The following is a 21,175-nucleotide window of genomic DNA, read 5'->3' as shown; positions in this document are numbered from 1 at the left end:
TTTTTTCACCTGCGCAATATCAAGAACATTAAACATCCTATCTTAAAAGGATGCTGAAAAACTAGTTCATGCATTTGTCACTTCTAGACCGGACTACACTAATTCATTACTGTTAGAATGCCCAAACAAGTCTGTGAAAAGCCTCCAGTTAATCCAAAATGATGCAGCACGAGTTCTGACAGGAAATAGAAAAAGAGATCATATTTCTCCAGTGTTAGCATCTCTCCATTGGCTTCCTGTAAAATTCTGAACAGAATTCAAAATCCTGCTCCTCACCTGCAAGCCCTTAATAATCAGGCTCCATCATATCTTATAGATCTCATAGTTTTATATTATCCCAATAGATCACTTCGCTCTGCAAACTCAGGATTACTTGTGGTTCCTAGAGTCTGTAAAAGTAGAATGGGAGGCAGAGCATTCAGCCTTTAGCCACTAGACTCCTCTCCTCTTAAACAAGCTCCAAGTTTATGTCAGGGAGAATGACACCCTCTCCACATTTAAGATAGACTTAAAACTTTCCTCTTTGATAAAGCTTATAGTTAAAACTGCTCAGGTGTTAAGTGAACCATTTCTTAGTTATGCTGCTATAGGCCTAGACTGCTCGGGGAACTATCATTAGCAACTCTCTTTCTTGCTCTCTCTCTCTCTTCCCCCATATGCTTACATTTCATGTCACAAATTCTGTGTTTTCTCTCTCTCCAAGTATATCTCTGACTCCAGAGCTGCAGGATCCAAATCCTTCATTACGATGATTATTAGGGCCCGAGCCAGCTAAGCTGGCGAGAGCCCTATTGTAATCGTAATGATTATTATTATTATTATTAGGCAAAACAACGGCTAATTTGAGCCCCTAAACATACTTGGAAACTTGATTAATTTTGCACACACGCTACAGCGCCTACAGCGCCACCTGCTGGGAAAAACAAGTAGCATGCTCTACACTTTTGAGTCCCGTACATGCCAGGATGACCACACCGGCCTCAAATTCGGTCAGCGTGCTTCTGACGAATTGGTCTTGTCACGTTTAGGGCCTCGGGGCCACATCTTAAACGCTGTTCCTGTGGCGGCTCTGTAATCGCCACGAAAATACGAATAGATGGTTGAGGGACTCAAAATTCTTGGAGCTTCTTGAAAATTCACACACGTTGACAGGGCCCAATTCTGGGATCAGAAATGGTTTTTAGGCGTAAAATTTGGTGAGCACATGCAGCATGGGAGGACCTACAAAAAAGCCTCTTGGAGCCATTGCCTCAGACGTACACAAACACGGGAAATTGGCTGAATGTGCCAAATTTGACCTCTTGAGCAAAGGTCGTTGCCGTAGCGACGCTTTCTGAACTTTTACCTAAAAATTATGTGTTTGAAGGACTCGATGCTCGGAATCTCACGAAACTTGAATACCATGTGCAGAGCGGGGAGCCCTTCTGTATCATATTTTTTTTAAGTCGCTCTGTGTCAAAAAGGCTCCATAGCACCCCCTACAGACCTTCACAGTCCCTTCAAAGACCACTTCACCACCTTTCACTTTGATCCAAAATTATGAAAATATTTGTGGACATGTATCCTCCCAGGACCTACAAAAAACCCCGGGGGACCAGGACGTCAAACCAAACGGAAGTCCACCATTTGCAATTACATGTGCCAAATTCTTGCTTTACGGGCCATTTTCAGACGTCCTATTTGATCGAACTCCTCCTAGACGATTAAACGCAGTAACTCCATATTCGCTCAGTATCATCTACAGACTTTGGTGATCAAACGATATCAAAAGAATTTCAGTCACTGCAACGGTGTGGCCGTGGGCTCGCCGCAAACTTCCACGTTCATCTCCAACGACCGACGGGCGACATTTTGGGTCCAGTGTCCACAAATGTAGTGCTCTTTGAGGAAAAGCCGCCATTTTGGATCCAGCGAGTAGGACTTTGGGGCATTTTTTCACATCTTACTATAACCAATTACTCCAGCAACACCTGGTAACAACAGGAAGTAGCATGTTGCCCTCACCCCACCTACATTTCATTATTGACCACACGTCACAGCGCCACCTGCTGCCAACAGGAAGTGGTTCGTAATCACACATGCATGGTCCGATCTGTCCCAAAATTCTCAAGCATCGTAATAGGCCCTGTGTCAACACAGCTACATATCAATATTGACCACACGTCACAGCGCCACCTGCTGCCAACAGGAAGTGGCTCGTAATTACACATGCATGGTCCGATCTGTCCCAAATTTCTCAAGCATCATAATAGGCCCAGCCTCAACACAGCTACATGTCAATATTGACCACACGTCACAGCGCCACCTGCTGGAAACAGGAAGTGGCATGCTCTACAGTACTAGGTCCGATTTCTGTCCCAAAATTCTCAAGCATAATAATAGGCCCAGCCTCAACACAGCTACATGTCAATATTGACCACAAACCACAGCACCACCTGCTGCCAACAGGAAGTTGCTCGTAATTACACATGCATGGTCCGATCTGTCCCAAATTTCTCAAGCATCATAATAAGCCCAGCCTAAACACAGCTAAGTATCAATATTGACACACGTCACAGCGCCACCTGCTGGCAACAGGAAGTAGTACGCTCTAAACTTTTAAGTCCTGTGCATGGCAGGTTCACCCAAATGATGCGCTGCTTCGACCGCGACACACCCCGCTCTGAACTTTTAAGTCCTGTGCATGGCAGGTTCACCCAAATGATACTTTTGAGTCCTGTGTATGGCAGGTTTACCCAAATGATGCGCCGCTTTGACCGAGACATGCCCCGCCTTCCCGAGCGCCCTGCGAGTACTCGGGCCCGTCCACTGCTGCTTGCAGCTTTAATTATTATTATATTCTCCAGTGAATCGCTAATTAGAGGGCCTTAACATACTCAAAAAGTTGTATAAATTTGCACACACATCAGGACTGGTGAAAATTTTCGTATTTTAGGGGTCCCGGAAATAAGCGCCGCAAAATGACTCACCTACAAGTTTCAAACAAACCTCGTCAACAATCACTTTCACCAAAATGTACGAAAATTGGGGAGCACGTGTATCATCCCAGGACCTACAAAAAACACATTTGCACCCATGACCTCTGACCTACAGGACCTCCGCCATTTTGGATTCCATCACCAAAATCTTGCCATTTCCCCACCTTTTCCGTCATCATTCTTTGGCCAACGGCTCGGAAACATTTCACACCAGCGACTTCAAAGTTGGTGCGCGTCATCTCCACATCCGTGGGATCAAATCAAGAGAAAATCCTGACTTTTCACCAGAGGGCCTGGACGTTATTCCTTGATAAAGTTTTAACCTCCGCCGAACCCTTCCCAGGAAGTAAACAGGAAGTGGCTCTTCATTTCACATGCATTGGTCTGAATTGCCCCAAAATTCTCAAGCATGATACTGGGGGGACGCTCAACACATCCTCATGTCAATATTGACCACACGCTACAGCGCCACCTGCTGGGAAAAAGAAGTAGCACGCTCTACACTTTTGAGTCCCGTACGTGCCAGGATGACCACACCGGCCTCAAATTCGGTCAGCGTGCTTCTGACAAATTGGTCTTGTCAGGTTTAGGGCCTCGGCACCACATCTCAAACGCTGTTCCTGTGGCGGCTCTGTAATCGCCACGAAAATACGAATAGATGGTTGAGGGACTCAAAATTCTTGGAGCTTCTTGAAAATTCACACACACGTTGACAGGGCCCAATTCTGGGATCAGAAATGTTTTTTAGGCGTAATTGTGTCAAAATGGCTCCACAGGGCGCCATAACGCCCCCTAAAACCCTTAAAACTAAAAGCCCCCACTTTAAACATTGAGTTACCTGAACCAAATTTGGTGAGCACCTGCAGCATGGGAGGACCTACAAAAAAGCCTCTTGGAGCCATGACCTCAGACGTACACAAACACGGGAAATTGGCATTGAATGTGCCAAATTTGACCTCTTGAGCAAAGGTCGTTGCCGTAGCGACGCTTTCTGAACTTTTACCTAAAAATGGTGTGTTTGAAGGACTTGGGATGCTCGGAATCTCACGAAACTTGGCTACCATGTCCAGAGCCGGGAGCCCGTCTGTGTCATATTTTTTTAGGCCGCTCTGTGTCAAAATGGCTCGATAGCGCCACCTACAGACCTTCAAAGTGCCTTCAATGTCAATTTCACCACCTTTCACTTTGATCCAAAATTAGGAAAATATTTGTGGACGTGTATCCTCCCGGGACCTACAAAATACCCCACGGGCACCATGACGTCAAACCAACAGGAAGTCTACCATTTGCAATTACGTGGGCCAAATTCTTGCTTTACGGGCCATTTTCAGACGTCCTATTTGATCGAACTCCTCCTAGACGATTAATCGCAGTAACTCCATATTTGCTCAGTATCATCTACAGACTTTGGTGATCAAACGATATCAAAAGAATTTCATTCACTGCAACGGTGTGGCCGTGGGCTCGCCGCAAACTTCCACGTTCATCTCTGACGACCGACGGGCGACATTTTGGATCCAGTTTCTACAAATGTAGTGCTCTTTGAGGCAAAGCGGCCATTTTGGATCCAGCGAGTACCACTTTGGGGTATTTTTTCACATTTTACTATAACGAATTACTCCAGCAACACCTGCTACCAATAGGAAGTAGCATGTCGCCCTCACCCCATCTACATTTCATTATTGACCACACGTCACAGCGCCACCTGCTGGCAACAGGAAGTAGCATGCTGTACAATACTATGTCCGATCTGTCCCAAAATTCTCAAGCATCATAATAGGCCCGGCCTCAACAGAGCTACATGTCAATATTGACCACACGCCACAGCGCCACCTGCTGGAAACAGGAAGTGGCACGCTCTACACTACTAGGTCCGATCTGTCCCAAAATTCTCAAGCATCATAATAGGCCCAGCCTCAACACAGCTACATGTCAATATTGACCACAAGCCACAGCGCCACCTGCTGCCAACAGGAAGTTGCTCGTAATTACACATGCATGGTGCGATCCCTCCCAAATTTCTCAAGCATCATAATAGGCCCGGCCTTAACACAGCTACATGTCAATATTGACCACACGTCACAGCGCCACCTGCTGGAAACAGGAAGTGGCATGCTCTACACTACTAGGTCCGATCTGTCCCAAAATTCTCAAGCATCATAATAGGCCCGGCCTCAACACAGCTACATGTCAATATTGACCACACGTCACAACGCCACCTGCTGGAAACAGGAAGTAGTACGCTTTACACTTTTAAGTCCTGTGCATGGCAGGTTCACCCAAATGATACTTTTGAGTCCTGCGCATGGCAGGTTTACATCATTTATGTCACAAAAGTGTCAGTATTATTTACAACTGTTCTCTCTCCCCCTTCCTCTTCTCTCCCCCTCTTCCTGCCAACCTCTCCTCTCTACCCCATTTTCTCCTCTCACCCCAACCGGTTGCGGCAGACAGCCGCCCACAACTGAGTCCATTTCTACTAGAGATCTCTTCCTGTTAAAAGGGATTTTTTTTCTCCTCCACAGTCACCAACTGCTTGCTCATTGTGGGAACTGTTGGGTTTTCACTGTAATATTGTGAGGTCCCAACCTTACTATGTAAAGTGCCTTGAAACGATGTATGTTGTCATTAGGCGCTATACAACAAAAATTTAAGTGAAAATTTTATATTTCAACTAATATTGCAGGACCAATGTTTTGAATTGATTTAAACTCCTTACCCTTCCAGGGAAGAATGCACTGTTCTTGAACTTGCGCAGGTAGAAAGCAATGAAAAATGTCCCAGCCATGAGGACCAGAGAGAGCAGTGCAGTGTTGGGCTCGCCTAGGACCTTCACTGTCACAGGCAGGGTGCTGTTGAGGGTGATATTTTCTGTTGAGTTGCCAGCTTCTGTGCTGTTGTCAAGGGAGCAGCGTTTGAGTGGGTGCTCCTTGAAAATCTGGCCAATCACACAGAGAGTTGAAATCAGTGAACATATTTTACTACAGAATACTTATATTTATGTAAATCTACTGTGATTATCATGAATCACACTTAAAGGTATAACAACCACATTTTCTGGAAAATAAAAGAAGCCCATAGCCAAACAGCTTTCAAGTCTGCCATAAAACTACCATTAAGTGCACCTTCCAAAACCCAAAGCTCAGATAATAGTTAAACTCTAAATCCGTATAACTTTCAAGGCCAATAAATCACAGATGATTACAGGTGTACTTGTTAGAAAAACATACTAATTTCGACCCCAAGTTTTGAATATCTTCCAAAGATATGTCTGTTCATTTTAGTATCAGTGACATAATCCCCCAGCGTGCCAACAAAAAGTTTTTTATTCAAGAGTTGTTATTTCAAGTCTAAAGTGTACCCTGCCGAGCTTTATGAAGGTCTCGCAGATGAAGATGAGGGAGATGAGGAAGGAGAAGATCTCTTGGGTAAACCGGGAGATGAAGCGGACCAGAAAACTGCCTTCGAATGCCACTGTCACAATCACGATGATGATGAGCCAAAACCCGATCCAGACACGACCAGTTAGGTACTCTATCTCATTCGCTTTGCAGAACTGTAAACACGGAGCCATTAAACATTATTTATGCATTATTTAGGTTTTTGAGATTTCAGGGGAATAGTTAGTAGCAGTGAGATGAAAACACTAATTGAATTGTAATATCTGTATACTGAATGGGAACATACAGCCAGAAGCTGGACTAAAGAGACATACTTACAGATTGACCATTTTAGTAGCCAGGCTAGTTGTTTTCCCACTGTTTCCAGTCCTAATGCTAAGCTAATGTTTTTTACTGTAGTTTGTAAAGATATGAATGTTTTTTTTCCTAAAATGTAACTGTATTGATAGTTGCTTATTTACTCATGTTTTTAACTTGTTTAGGCAAAAATATATAAATATATATTCCCCTATAAATATATCTATATAGATATAGATATATATCTATATCTTTATATATATATTTAAAGAAAATTTACACAAAACCGTGATAGTATCTCAACCAAATTTTTTTAACTGCAGATTATTGTTGTTACCTAGAGAACCTCATTGCCTGTAAATTGATTTACTATTTATCAACTTACACTGTAAAAGGCTTCCTCAAAAACTAGCAGGGGTCCGGAGAAGCCCACAACCAGCAGTGGCTGAGCTCCAAGCAAGCAGAAGATCACACCCTGCACAGCTGTTGACACGATCAGCTCAGATACACCAATCAAACCATCCGTCTTCTCACCTAGCAACAGACACACACAACTTATTAACACCATAATAAACACAAACAGGGTTTTAAGTTTCACTGATATGCTTTTAACTAAAAGTTTACATAGTGTTTCAACTCTTACAGGTAGGGAAACACCAACATGATGTCAAACTACTCACATCGACTAAGACCCCCTGCTGTGTCTGCTCTTGTCTCATACATCTGGCTGCGTCAGGCAAACAAATTGTACCCGGAACACACAGCCAAGATGGCCAACTAGCTTGTACATTCTGCCCCTGTGTGAGAGGAAATGACTCCATTCCAGCAGGCGACGGTGGTTTGTATACGTAATTCAGAAAGGGAAACCAAAAAATCATTTTTCTCTGTAAAGTCGTTCAGAGGCAACCTGTCTTGGATCATGTTTATCAGTTGATCCTCCACGTCTTTGTTCCACACAGCCAACCCAGATTGACAGATTGACGAAGATTAGGAGGATCAAGAGGGTACACACCATCTTGATTTTCCTTGTTTGCTTTCTTTCATACTTTGTCTCGTCTTCTCATGCTCTGATTCCCTAAATCTGAACAGCCAATCAGAGTGATGTCTTTCATCAACTGACTCTGACGCCAATTCAACATGTAACGTATCAATGATTATAGATGGCCAACAATTTCGATGGTGTTGAACAAACCGCCACAACTTGGAAAATGGACACTCATCGACATTCAGACGAGTTCAGACAGCCGACCTTTGGTTTGGTGTGTCTCGGCCTTTAGTTTCCCCTGTGCAACTCACCCAGCAGGCCTCCGAATGTTATGGCTGGAGAGAGGGCAGCAAAGTAGATAAAGATCACAGCAGCCATGCACTGACTGTTGAGGGCATCCTTAAAGTCGCTGACATACTTTGGGTAACGTCGGCGCACATCACGTATCATTCCACCAAACGGCCTTCCTGTGCGCTCTAAAGGGTCGTCTGTCTTTTTCAAAGGTGTGAGGAGGGCCTCTAGGTGACAGGAAAGACCATTATTAATTATATCAAAACATACATTACATCAAAAAGGACAGACAGTCATGTAACAAAAGTTAAAATTTCCTTTGATAAGACCACAGATCAATGAAGAGATATTTACCCTTTTCTTCAAGGCTTTTAGGCTCTTTGGCTAACAGTTTGACTCCCTGCTCCTCCCTCTTGCGCAGCATCTCCCGCTGGAAGCGTGCAACAGAGCGTAGCAGCTCATCGCCTCCCATCTCTGATGGTGGCAACACAATGCTGCAATCTAGGAAGCTGTTGATGGCATTCAGCAGGTCCTGCCTATCGTCTGCCAGATAGGCTGCCTCGTGGAATTGCTGGATGGAAATTTAACCACAAATGAAAGTAATGAACTTCCTATATATTTCTCTTCTGAACTATTGTTGCCTCTTATAAGAAGGTTCGGAAAGTGTATTGTGTGATTTATCTAATGTACAAATTAAGGCAATATATTAGTTGTCTTGTTGTGTGACATTTCTAACATAATGAAAGAGTCCAGTTATGGCAACTGGTTGAAAACTGGTAACATTTGTTAATTATACTGACATCATATAAGATAATTCTATTAAAATGATAAAGGAATAAGGAATAATTTTACTTCTGAAAGAAACACATTTAATTCAATCAATCTATATAGTCTAAGTTACTGTGATTGTATTTGAACTATACATTTTAAAACACAAATAAAGTATCTCTCATTCACCTTGTCAGACATTAGCGTGGAGATGGAGCGTCCAATCTGGTGGTAGTCCATGCTAGTGGTGGAGGGTCCCAGCAGAACAAAGAGGAACCTGACAGGCACAGGGACCTCTAGGACGGATTCAAGCTCAACTGCCTCTTGCAGCCGCACAAATGCCATGGTGGGCTGCTCAAGGAAGTCCACACTTCCTAGAAGACAGTGAGCCATAATAGTCAGCGAAAGGTGATAGAATGCAAGAGATTGTAAGTTGTGCAGGTGTCCAACCTGGTGTTTAATGGATTTTAAGGCACTCACCCACAAGGACAACTGTGGCCTCTGCATTTTCAGGAATTTTCTCCAGCAGCTTCAGCTCATGTTTTGACTTGGACCGATGCATATTGGGCACCAAGGTTGGCTCCTTTTGCTGAAAGCAAGTAACACAGGAAGTGAAATCATAAGGAAAAATACCTGTAATTAAGATTTTTGTATAACACTTGAGCACTAGACTTGCTTGTGCCTCATTCTTCTCCATGTCAATGCGTGTGTCTGTGTCCCCTGCAGTGTGGACGGTGCTCATGAGCGGGTCGGTGACCGACGGCTCTGGCTGATGGCTGTGGTTGGCACTGTGATGGTGTGTTATCAAACTGCCAAGGCTGGCTGCAGAGATGTTCCTGGGGAAAGGGGTAGTGTGCTCTTTCTCATCGCTTGGGTGACTAGGGGAGGCAGGGAGAGGCAGAGAGAGGGTGAGCAGGAGGAAGAGAGGCAGTGACCAGACATGAAGCCACCTAGTAGCAAGAAGTGTGCAGCAGCTGTTAACATTTAATTGGTAGTAATCAGTAGTATGAGGTAGTTTGCACACTGTTCTTATTAAATGGGGCATAATAGTGGCCAAGGGCACAAGACACATACCACATTAACAACCAACCCCCTGGTTTGAATCCACCCACTTCAGTTGCATGTAATCCCACCTCCCACATTTCCTGTCTGCCTTTGAAATAACACTGTCTATATTATATCAATAATTTCAAATGAAACTTAAAGGGGCCATATTATGCTCCAGGCACCTTTCAGCCTGCCTCCACGTATATTTGGTTATCTGGGGTGTCTGCCAGCCCAAGGAGAATGAAAAGAAAACAATGAGTCGTTGATTCGTGGTTTGGGTTGATCGTGCAGACGGTCTGTAAACGAGCCATTCACAGCCCGGGCGTCAAGTGACATAAGTTGACTCTGCTACTGGGGCGACCACGGCCCCAACCTGAGCAGCACCTCCCCCCTTGAAGTGCGGAAAAACAGATCGCGTCTGCTGGCGGTCGGTCGCGGCTGCCGGCTTGTTGCCGGCGGTCGGTCGCGGCTCCCGGCTTGCGGCGTTCGGTCGCGGCTCCCGGCTTGCGGCGTTCGGTCGCGGCTCCCGGCTTGCGGCGTTCGGTCGCCGGTCGCGGCTCCCGGCTTGCGGCGTTCGGTCGCGGCTCCCGGCGTTCGGTCGCGGCTCCCGGCTCCCGCCGTTCGGTCGCGGCTCCCGGCTTGCGGCGGAGGTCGCGGCTGCCGGCGGTCGCGGCTGGCGGTCGCGGCTGTCGGCTTGCGGCGTTCGGTCGCGGCTGTCGGCTTGCGGCGTTCGGTCGCGGCTCCCGACTTGCGGCGTTCGGTCGCCGCTGCCGGCGGTCGGTCGCGGCTCCCGGCTTGCGGCGGAGGTCGCGGCTGTCGGCGGAGGTCGCGGCTGTCGGCTTGCGGCGGAGGTCGCGGCTGCCGGCTCCCGGCGTTCGGTCGCGGCTCCCGGCTTGCGGCGGAGGTCGCGGCTGCCGGCCGGCTACCTAGACTCCCGCCGTTAACGTTCTATCGCCCAGCCCCTTGTACTCTGTGTGTAATTATGGAGAACGTGTTCTGGGCCTCCCGGGTCTCTACGTCGTGTATGTGCCTTGTCACGTGCGACTGTTGTCATGGCAGCAGACCCGGGGAGGAGCGAGGAGGAGCGAGGCGGAGCTTTGCGGAACACGAAGGGAGGGGGCGAGGAGTGAGCAGGAAAGCGCTGGAATCGACCGTAGTCTCACAGGGCTGTTTATACAGAAAGGGGAGGGTGCTGTGTGGCTTGATCCTTGAGGTGTTTTGACATGGAATGGCAAAGACATGTAGTTCACACACCTGAAAACCAATGTAACGTGTAAAAGGGGGCATAATATGGGCCCTTTAAGATTATTTTTTTTTATTATTGACTAATCTACCGATTCAATCTTTTGGTTAATGGATTCGTTTTTTAAACCACATTTTTGACCACTTAATCAGTTACCAAAATAAATGCAGATTCTATTTTTTTTTTTACTAATCACTTAATTAGCTGATCGATTCAGCTGCAGACTGATAGAAAAATCAGGTCACCTGTGTTTAAGCAGCAGGGCCCTCAGGACATTTGCTCGGTCTTCAGCTTTGATCTGATCCGAGATGATCATCTGTTCCACCACCTGGTGTGCGATGCCAGGCAGGGTCTTTTGGTCCAGGTCCAGCAGCACTGCCCCTGCAAGCAGACACACACACTGAGCACTGGACTCTATGCAATTATATGTGCAGAGTAGACACTTATCTCAGTTTATCTTTCTTACCATGTGAGATGGTCTTTCTTAGCTCCAGTAAACTGCGGAAAGACAGAGAGGCCACATGAGGTTTCCCCCAGCGGTCCGTCTCCTCCTCCACATCTTCCTCAAACTTGATCCAACGAGCCGTTTCCTTCCACTGCATCTCCTGGTTCTTGTCCATTGTTAGTTCGTTCAGCTCCACAAACACCTAGAAACATCACGCAGGAACATAGGTCTGGGTAAGATACGGCAGAGAACATCTATTCTCTATCCATATCAAACAAAATGCATCAGTCGGCGCCTAATATTCCACATAATCACGAAATCACCTTTACCAGTGAATACAATTAAACTTTAGCGCAAATTACTTCAGAGAAGCATTTTGCATGTCAACATCAGAAAACAGAACTCATGCTTACTGGGCTTACCAAGTGATTTATTTAAATTCACAAAACATAAAACAGATATTCTCCAGGTTATTCCACTTGATGTTCAACTTAGAAAAACTTCCATAAAACCAATAACATCTTAAAAAGTTAGGACTGAAAAATGCAGATGAGATCTGCTGTACATCTAACAGGTCTCACAGCATCAAATGTTTGTTAACAAGGTTAGTAATTGAACACCATGCAGGTCAGTCACAGTCCTGTGTGAAATGAGAGTCCAAAAAAGGCTGGAAAATCCCCTAATTTGCCATTATGTTCCATAATACACCTGCTGCATGCCTGTGAAATCACGCTCACACGAGTCAGACCTGACTCTGGCCGGTCACCCAGCCTCACCTTCTGGTACCGAGCCATTTGAATGGAGTGTATGTCCGGCAGGAAGCCTTCTGGCCGTGAGGCAGAGCGGAACAGAATCACAGGTAACGACTGGAGGAGCAGGAGAGGATTCAAACACTGACACAATAGGCAGCGGCACAAAAGAAGGGACCCTAAGGTTTACACATATAACCATAGGTAATTGTTCCACATCACACACACCAGACAGGTACCTGCTTACCCAGGCTGCTGGGGGCTCAGAGCGAAGTGTGTATGTGTGTTAATAAAACATGGCTCTCCCTCTCTCAGGTGCTCTCAGTGTCCCGTTACCTCTCTCTGTTTTTGCCTTTCCATGTGTGAAAGAAAAGAACTCCTTCATTAATTTTTAATCGTCTCCTTCCCTGCTTTTCCCATCCAGAAAAGGGAGGGGGCTGCACTAAATTTGACAGAGGAAAAGAGGGGAAACATTCCCAAGGACTAACCATGATTTTTCTTCCAGTTTGAAGAAATGATAAATGTATGAATTAGAGAGTTTCAAATATAGTATATTTTTCTACCAAGCTTCGTCAGTTTTATGAATTCTATCCAACGAAATTTTATCCCCAAATATTTTAAGTAATGTTAAGTAATTTATTTTATTTTTTTTTGTTTTATCTTGTTTTTTAGAGATAAAAATATCTTACTTAATATGTTTTTTAATGTTTGATCAATAAAATAAATTCAAATTTGTCCGGTTTATTTCATTGTAAATTGGATTTTGAACAGTTACACTTATAGAAGAGTTTAATTGATCTCACCTCTGGTGCACGAAAACGGTACGATTTTTTTGACAATGCTGTCAACATCGGCTTACATTAAGTAATGCATATCTTAAATGCTAGAGAATGACAAGTTTCACCTCATGTGGGGTTCGGTCCTGTTTGCGGCTGCGAGTGGTCGGCTCTTTGTGGTCTTTACCAATGTGTACCACTTGCCCCTTGGTGCTCTTTCTGACCAGGTGCCTGCGCATGCCGGGCACATCTTCAAAACGATGGCCTGGTGGAGCACAGAAGAGAAGAAAAAAAGGGATGAGATGTGTTGAAGAACAGTTTTCGAGGAGATATTACTTTTAACCCCCTAACAAACAAAAGCTTAAATACTGCAGATATTTTGCATAGTTTTGTTAGTTTTCTTCTGCAGCATGCAACATGTTGACCTTTCACCCTGAGTTAAAATCTCATCCGACCAAGTCACAGATGGTGAGGCCACTTTGCTTTTGTTTCCATGGTCCCAAAGCAGAGAGTTGGGTTACTCATGTTGGCAGCGCAGCAGACATCGAAAAAGATGCTGAGAGACACTGGGTGACACAGATACGAGGCAACAGTGTGAGCACCAATGCTTTCAATCAGGTGTCATAGTTTCAAACATCAATGAACCCAGTGGCACTGATCATTAACCTGAAAAAGATTATGTCTGTATGCTGTAAATGATTATACAAATATTATTTTACAATATCAAAAGGATCCAAAGCTTAGAGTCAAGCGCAGAGTAAGAGAAAATCTCGTCATAAATACCAATTGTCTTACCTTTATCACAGCTTGGAAAGTCTATGTAACAAACAGTGAAGCTTTTGAGGGTCTTCATCAATGTAACTCATTATCTGAAACCCAGATGATCCTTTCAGCTGCTATCCTCTCTTCATTCTCGCTTTACATGCACAATCTCTTCAACTCTCACTGAGAAGGTGCATTCTCAAGTTACTCCATGATGTGTTCACTGGTGTATTAGTCAAGTATGGTGCAGCCTCTGGAGTAAAATGGGACCTGACTGGCATGTAGCTCTTGAAGGAGGGGAGGAGGGTTTGTGGTGGGCGTTGGGTAAGTGCTGGCAGGGCCATCTGAATACGTGACCCCCTCGCTACTCAAACTGGACTGTGTGACTTGCGCTTAAGTTTTGACTAGATGAAAAAAGCTGCAATTTCTTGACCGGCATCTGACCCCGTAGGGACTAAAACTATCAGAATACATCAGTGAGCAAAGGTGTTAATTCACAGGTCGAACAAAAGGGGAGGGACAGTGATCAAATAATTCCTATTGTTGAGCAGCAGCCAGAGATACAGACTTTCCCAGGATGATTTACGGTGGCGGGAAGCAGATAAAAGAAGACAGAAAATAATTAATGATGAACCTGCTTGACTCTTTGTCACCAAGCCTCATAATGACCTGTATCAGGACAATATCAAGCCAATAGCTCAAACCACAGCCTCTGTATTCTACTTCTGATGGAGTTTAACTGCTTGATTTACTCCAATAATAATTAAAGTTTTTGAACTTAAATCCAGGTTTCACAATTCGCTACCATGATGGCTCGGGACTGAGTCCAGGGCCCCTCAGCTGACAGCAGGAACGGCTAATTTAATTATGCAATCCTGTTTGCCACACTCTCTGATAAGCTGCTGCTCTCTGCTGAGGGGTCACCTGCCTGACGTAAATCTCCCCAGCCCTGAACACAACACCATGCTGGGCCGGGGGCCCAGGAACACCACAGTGCTGTGGGGAGCAGACTGCAATGTAGAAGGGACTTGAGGTGGCCCCCGCACTCACACTGATGTTTCTGGAGAAATACAGGCATCAAGAAAGCCGAGACTTCATAAGTGTTGCTGTCTCATCACATCACAACAATATTGTAAAATACATTAAAAATTCATCCAAACACATCCAAAACACTACTGCATTTTTGGCAGCTAGCAGTGAGTATACAGTAAAGTTGTGGGTCATAAAACATAATACAACGTAATAACAATAATTATCCCCCAAGAGTAAACACTGGCCTAATAATGCAATTGGCTGTCAATTTTGAATGGAGGCAATTTATCAAATGCCCTACCAACAATGTAGTTCATTTAATCAAATAATAATAATCTGCCAAGTGACATTTATACTCACTCTTGATGCCGTCCAGATCAGCAGAGGCCAGTGTTTGAGCCTCACTCTCATCAGTAGGGATACGCTGGTACTTGGCCTGCTCAGCACCCGTCATATTGCCCGTACGCCGGCGTTCTTGCAGATCGTAGCTGCGACTGGCGGACGACACCCGGGTCAGTGGTATGTGTTCGGGTGGCACTGGCTGAGGAGAGGGGCTGGAAGTGACAGATATGTCCAGCTTACTAGATAAAAGCAGAGAAACAAGGCTAAGCTGTAGCTCAGAGTTCATTTTCATGTTTGTTTGGTGTAGTTGATTTTACAGGCAAAATATGACTTTTAACAAAGTAATACATGGCTTATAAACCGCAAACACACCCTTTACCACTATTCTTTGCATATCATTTTTTTCTAATCATTTTAATGTGACACAAATTGGAAGTGAGCAGTTTTATTTACACTAATTGGCTAATTACTGCAATTCCATTCAGGTATTTGACCCTTCTATTGATGCTGCTTCTAGAATACATCAATTCAAATACTCAAAAAAAGTCCTTCAACGCACTTTTAAAATAAACATAATGAACTCACCGTCCTTTCAGTATCAATTATCTTTCAAAATGCTCTTTCCTCCAAATTTCCTCCTCTTTAAAAAAAATACAAATCCTCTGAGTATGTCACTCTCTGATAGACTGAAAACAAGTAGCATGCCTGTGTAAATGCAGCTTTACCCCAGATTAAACCCTCATGAAGTGGAAAAGTAAATGTCATAGGTGGAGCCTGGGGTAGCTGAGGTGTGTTGCTTCTTCTAAGGCGGGTTGATATATGGGTCTCTAAAGAGAGGATTAATCAGGGCCATCAGATCATGCCCAGCAGGCCCTCTGGATGCCTGAGACATGGTAACGTACAGTGTGTACTTTGCTGACCAATTAGACAATATGCGCCTGAGCGGTCTAACCCAATCAGAACAGCTGTGAGAATATTTAAGCAACATGGTGTACATAATGCAAGCATTGCAGCAGGTAAAGCATGATTATAAAACTCAAAGTCCCTCACACATCATTTTGGTTTATTTATTGATTCCAAGAACCGGGCTTGACTTACTCTGTGGAAGTTACATCGTCAGCATCTGCTCCTACCCCTGACTGTGGGACAATATCAAGCTCTCGGGCTGAGTGAGGGCTCTCTTTGCCACATTTGGCCACATGGTCTTCATCCGAAACAAAGAACTGTGGAAGGAACACAGACTGTGAGAGCACTGCTTACAGTCAGAACAAAATATGATATCAAACAGTGGACAAACAAATGTTTAGCAGCCCTATGAACATTAATCTAAAGTACAGATTTTAGGAGGATCAGATTTTATAAACTGGAGAATTTGATATTGAAAAAAAATATCCATCTGATGAGCGCTCCAGTGACTTATGCACTGGTCAATGTGTATAAAGAGACAAATTCAAGGATAATTTTGGGACAGTATCAGGCGTTACAGATACAAAAAGAAAGCAGTTTTGTATATATCACTAAAATGCGAATTACAGTCCAAGAAATTTCAAAGGACGATTCTATGTGGGTAACACAACACACACCTACAAATTCGAGGAAAGGAGGCAATTTGGTTGTAAAAAGTAACTTTTTTTTTTAATCACACATCACATTAAATGTTATAATTATCATTAAACAATTTGAGAATGTATCAACCCTGTAGCCACAAAATCACCGTCCAAATTTCTTAATGTAATTTAAAGACTGACCTTAAGACCTACATATTATCATAGTGTTCGTAAATGGACTGTATTTATATTGCGCTTTTCTTGTCATATGGCTTTTTTCTATCACATTCATACACATTCATACACTGCCGGAAGAGCCGCCAGAGGTAAGTGTCTTGCCCAAGGGTTGGTGGACGGATCTAAAATATGATCCTATAAATCCTGCAACAGTCAATATTATTTAGCTGCACTTCGATCTGGTTAAATTTGGTTCCATTTTGTGATGTTTCATAATAACAGGCAAACATGAAACCCACTGATGAATAATTAAGACTATACTCAAATATTCATAGTGGTCTAGAAACAGTCTGGTAGTCTGGACACTCAGCCTACCACACTCCTACCTCTCAAACAGAACTTTTTTCTGTTACCCTTGTTTGACTTGCTCATCAGCTCAGTTGCATTGTGGTGCCCCCTCAAGGCTTTGTAACAGAACTTTTTTCTGTTACCCTTGTTTGACTTGCTCATCAGCTCAGTTGCATTGTGGTGCCCCCTCAAGGCTTTGTTCTTGGCCCTCTTTAATTTCCATTTACATGCTGCCTCTTGGCCCGGTGATGACACCCAGTTGTACATATGAAACCTACAGATTTTAGCTGTCTAACCAATCTCACATCTTGCCTCTCCGATATTAATGGTAGTAATTTTGGTGATCTGTCTACGAATGTTGAGCCGACTGCTAGGAATCTAAGAATGATATTCAATACCAGTCTATCCTTTGATGACAAAGTCAAAAATGTTGTTCAGTCATGTGTGATAGTGTGCATTGTGAAATAATAGGTGTGGCAACAATCGCTTTAGGGAGTCTGATCAGGACACAACATTTTTGCTCAGGCCTTTTTTTTTACACTCCTGCTTCTTCCAGCTAAAGATGATTTCAATTCTAAAATCAGGTCAGCTTTATCAGTCTCTGACCTTTAAAAAGTTGCTCATACTATTCTCGCTTGGTTACTGCAATGCACTCGGGTATCAGTCAGGGCTCCATCCACCATCTCCAGTTGGTCCAAAATGCTGCTGCTCATCTCGCTACCATTAACAACGGATTAACTTTCAAATTGATATTAAGGTCTCAAATGGCTTAGCCCCTAAATACAAACTGCTGCTTGCAGTCTTTGACAAAGGGAGATCGAGCCTTTGCTACCAGAGCTCCCACACTCAGAAACTCTCTGCCTACTGAACTCCGACACACTTCCTCTCTGATTTCTAGTAGCTTCAATTAAGTTTTATTCATTTTTACTGTTTTATCTCTAATGTGGATCTGTCCTTTTAGTTCTTGTTTATAAAGTTTATAATTGTTATGATTAACATTTTGACTTGACAGAATAAGACAGAATAAGAATACGTAAATCCAAGATATTAACACAAGAAAGACTAGAGTGATTAATATCCTCTTTATCCTCTAATTACAATGCAACTGAACAGAATGACTGCACATAATGCAACAAAAATGGTTGAGATTGTTTTGTTATACAGACATATATTAGGTATATAGACATACAGTATGTATTTCAGTCATAACACCTTGAAAAAGAATAAATTATCCTAGTTAAAATTTAATGTTTTTGTTTGAGCTGTAACTTTGAGTCAATTAGTCATCTGACAGAATGTGAGGATTTGCAGCTTTTCTTGTTATACACATTAAAGTAAACTAGATAGCTTTAGGTTATTGATTGTTGATCAAAAAAGAAAAACATATGAATCAAGGAAAATGAGAAAATTATAATTTCCAATGTATCTATGTTATATAATATATTTTTGCTATACTATAAAATAGAGGGTAAATACAGTGTCAAATGACTACAACAGTCACTGTTAAAGTCATACGTAGCCAAATTATTACCTCCACATCTCTGACTCTCTCTGAGTCAGATGGAGCAGAAGTTGCCCCCATCCCCTCCTCCTCCTCTTCCTCTTCATCCTCTCCTTCCTCAATGGGCCCACTACTGGGAACGTGGCTGCTTTTGTGATCTTTGTCCTTCTTCCTTTTCTTGCTGCACTTCTTCTTGCGTCCCTCTGAGGGCAGTTTGGACAGAGGTCTGTGGATGTGGTGAGAGGAGTGACGGTGGTCTGCAGAGGAAATAGAATTATTAGAGTTACGTAATTTAATTCAAATCTTTTGTTTTTCCACTCGACATATTCTTATGGCTGGTTGTTGGAAATGTTTACACCAACTACGAGGCTTCAGTGTGCTTACATTCAATGTCTTCTTCATGGTAGTTGTGGTGCTGCTCATCAGGTACGACAGCAGCAGGGCTGAGGATCTGCTGGAAGCGCTGGACACCCAAAGCTTTGTTCAGGTCCCCATCATCCTCTTCCTCTGACTGTGGAGTCCCATGTAGTGATGAGGCAGCAAGGGCCTCTGGCTGCAACACGAACAACGACAGGACAAACAAATAAATACTCTACTTACTCCAATCTGCATATAAGTATACAGTATGGATCTGGGGAACACCCTGTTTGACTTTCACTTGAACCAACACTAGAGGGAGTTGTGGTGCTGTGAATACAACACAGTCAGTGCATAATTTGAGGAGTCATTGAATGCATGTATTCTTGAAAATAAACTTCAAATCAGAAACAAAACCCCTTGGTTGTGATAATCAGTTCCTCTTTTTTCCATGCTGTGGTGTGACAGGGATCATGTGAGTGATGAGATCTGTTTTCTTGCAGCAGGACACAGAGCCCCACTGTGCCTTGCTCTGATGGTGGAATGTTATGATAAGGTTTGTCTGGAGTGATACAACAAGTGGATCTACTCTGGCTAACAGGATTGTACTGTAGACACCTCATGGTAGAGTAAATGTTCCAATGGCAACTGCGCAGATGCCTCAGATTCTGCAGTGAACCCTTCCAGTGGCAAAACTGAGGGGCCACAAGTCATTTGATGCGCCCCCAAATGGTTCTCAGCAGTCTCCTCAGAAACTTGAGGGTAGAAGAAAAAAAAAGTTATATGTGATGTAGGAGGGAGACTAGTCGAGTCTGACTTTTTGACCAATCACATAGCTGCTGATAGTGACATGATATGTTGTATAGTCTGCTAATGTTAAAGATAGTTAAGAGAAATGCCAGCAATGGAGGGCCAGGGGGATTTACTATTATCTACTTGTCAATAAATGTTGCAGATTAACATTCCAACACCAGCTGCAAATAAAAAATAAGAATAGAAGACCAATTCTGACAATAAATATAATTCAGAAGTCGGCAGGCAGATCATGCTGCCTCAAAATGGATGCATACTCGCGAGTGGAATGGTTAGCAAACTCTGCAGCTCGATTGTAGTGTGATGCACTTCTAAAACCTAGAAGATGTTTGTGAGTGCTTGCAGCACGTTGCAAAGTCTGCCTTCTCAGTGAAATTACCCACCAACCGATACTGGTTCTCAGACCACACAACATATCAGTCAGATTAGGTTTTCTTCTGTGCTGCAGGGAGCCACAAAAAGCATGTGATGAAATGTGATGACTCTTCCCCCACCTGCAGCTCCTGCTTAGGTGTCAAACTCACACTTCAGTTAATGAAGAGTAGACCACTACAAAAGTAAACAAATAAAATAGAATGTACTCACAAACCCAGAAAGTAATTAAATACATTCTGTACACTCAAGTACCTTCCTGATTACAATTTTGAGATAGCATATATTCATATAATTCTACTCCACAACATTTCAATAGGAACAAGTTCTCTTAGCCCACTTTGTTTCACTGCTGGTTAATGTTAATTTTACATAAAGTAATATAACAAGCTTATATTGTATGAATTCAAATGAACTCTTTCCGTTCACTTAAATCACACCACCAACAACAACTGGTATCTACATACACACATTGTAAAACCAGCTTTGTGTTGTTCACACCACATTCTCTATGCTTTAACTCCTACTGTGTCATGTAAGGTTCTGCATATTCCACTTTTACAACATTAAACTAATATTTCATAATACTGAATACTTAACAGATGTTGTTGAATCAGGTAATGTCAAAAAGAATGTGTGAAAAACTGAATCCCATGACCCATGCAACCACATGGTTTTTCACTCTGACCTGTGTTTACATGCCACACAGGTGACAGAAGTAGAAAACCCTGCGCTGAGCTGCAGAATCACAGACACTCATGAGTAAAAGGAGAGACAGGTCAGTCTGTTAGTTAAATAATGACCCAAGGTTCAATTCCTTATATATCCTCTTTCTGACAGACCAACAAGGATACTCAAAAAGAGAAGTGAGCAAATTCTACCAACATATACCTCACTGACCTACAAAGCCAACCACAAAGACAATGCAGCACTGTATAGCACGG

The 21,175-nt window shown here is 43.4% G+C and overlaps 1 protein-coding gene across 9 annotated transcripts in view; it reads right to left on the bottom strand.

The window, feature by feature from the left end:
* The window catches only part of slc4a2b (solute carrier family 4 member 2b), a 51,847-nt gene that overhangs the window by 12,478 nt on the left and 18,194 nt on the right, over nucleotides 1-21,175 (bottom strand). For 5 of the 9 annotated variants that reach the window (XM_035612090.2, XM_035612091.2, XM_035612089.2 and 2 more), the window contains 14 exons: nucleotides 19,074-19,242; nucleotides 18,720-18,946; nucleotides 16,215-16,339; nucleotides 15,135-15,355; nucleotides 13,109-13,245; nucleotides 11,477-11,657; nucleotides 11,256-11,391; nucleotides 9,201-9,598; nucleotides 8,910-9,094; nucleotides 8,307-8,523; nucleotides 7,973-8,179; nucleotides 7,062-7,210; nucleotides 6,340-6,534; nucleotides 5,698-5,916 (listed from right to left, as the gene is read on the bottom strand). In XM_035612090.2, coding sequence (XP_035467983.1) covers nucleotides 5,698-5,916; nucleotides 6,340-6,534; nucleotides 7,062-7,210; nucleotides 7,973-8,179; nucleotides 8,307-8,523; nucleotides 8,910-9,094; nucleotides 9,201-9,598; nucleotides 11,256-11,391; nucleotides 11,477-11,657; nucleotides 13,109-13,245; nucleotides 15,135-15,355; nucleotides 16,215-16,339; nucleotides 18,720-18,946; nucleotides 19,074-19,242 — 2,766 coding nt within the window. The remainder of the gene's footprint in view (nucleotides 1-5,697; nucleotides 5,917-6,339; nucleotides 6,535-7,061; nucleotides 7,211-7,972; nucleotides 8,180-8,306; nucleotides 8,524-8,909; nucleotides 9,095-9,200; nucleotides 9,599-11,255; nucleotides 11,392-11,476; nucleotides 11,658-13,108; nucleotides 13,246-15,134; nucleotides 15,356-16,214; nucleotides 16,340-18,719; nucleotides 18,947-19,073; nucleotides 19,243-21,175) is intronic. The other 4 variants (XM_035612095.2, XM_035612096.2, XM_035612092.2 and 1 more) reach the window with 4 other exon arrangements.

Source organism: Scophthalmus maximus, chromosome 16, assembly GCF_022379125.1.
Source record: "Scophthalmus maximus strain ysfricsl-2021 chromosome 16, ASM2237912v1, whole genome shotgun sequence".
In the NCBI taxonomy this organism is placed as follows: Eukaryota; Metazoa; Chordata; class Actinopteri; order Pleuronectiformes; family Scophthalmidae; genus Scophthalmus; species Scophthalmus maximus.
The sequence above is the reverse complement of the archived record's forward strand: the minus strand, read 5'-3'. Positions and strand labels throughout refer to the sequence as shown.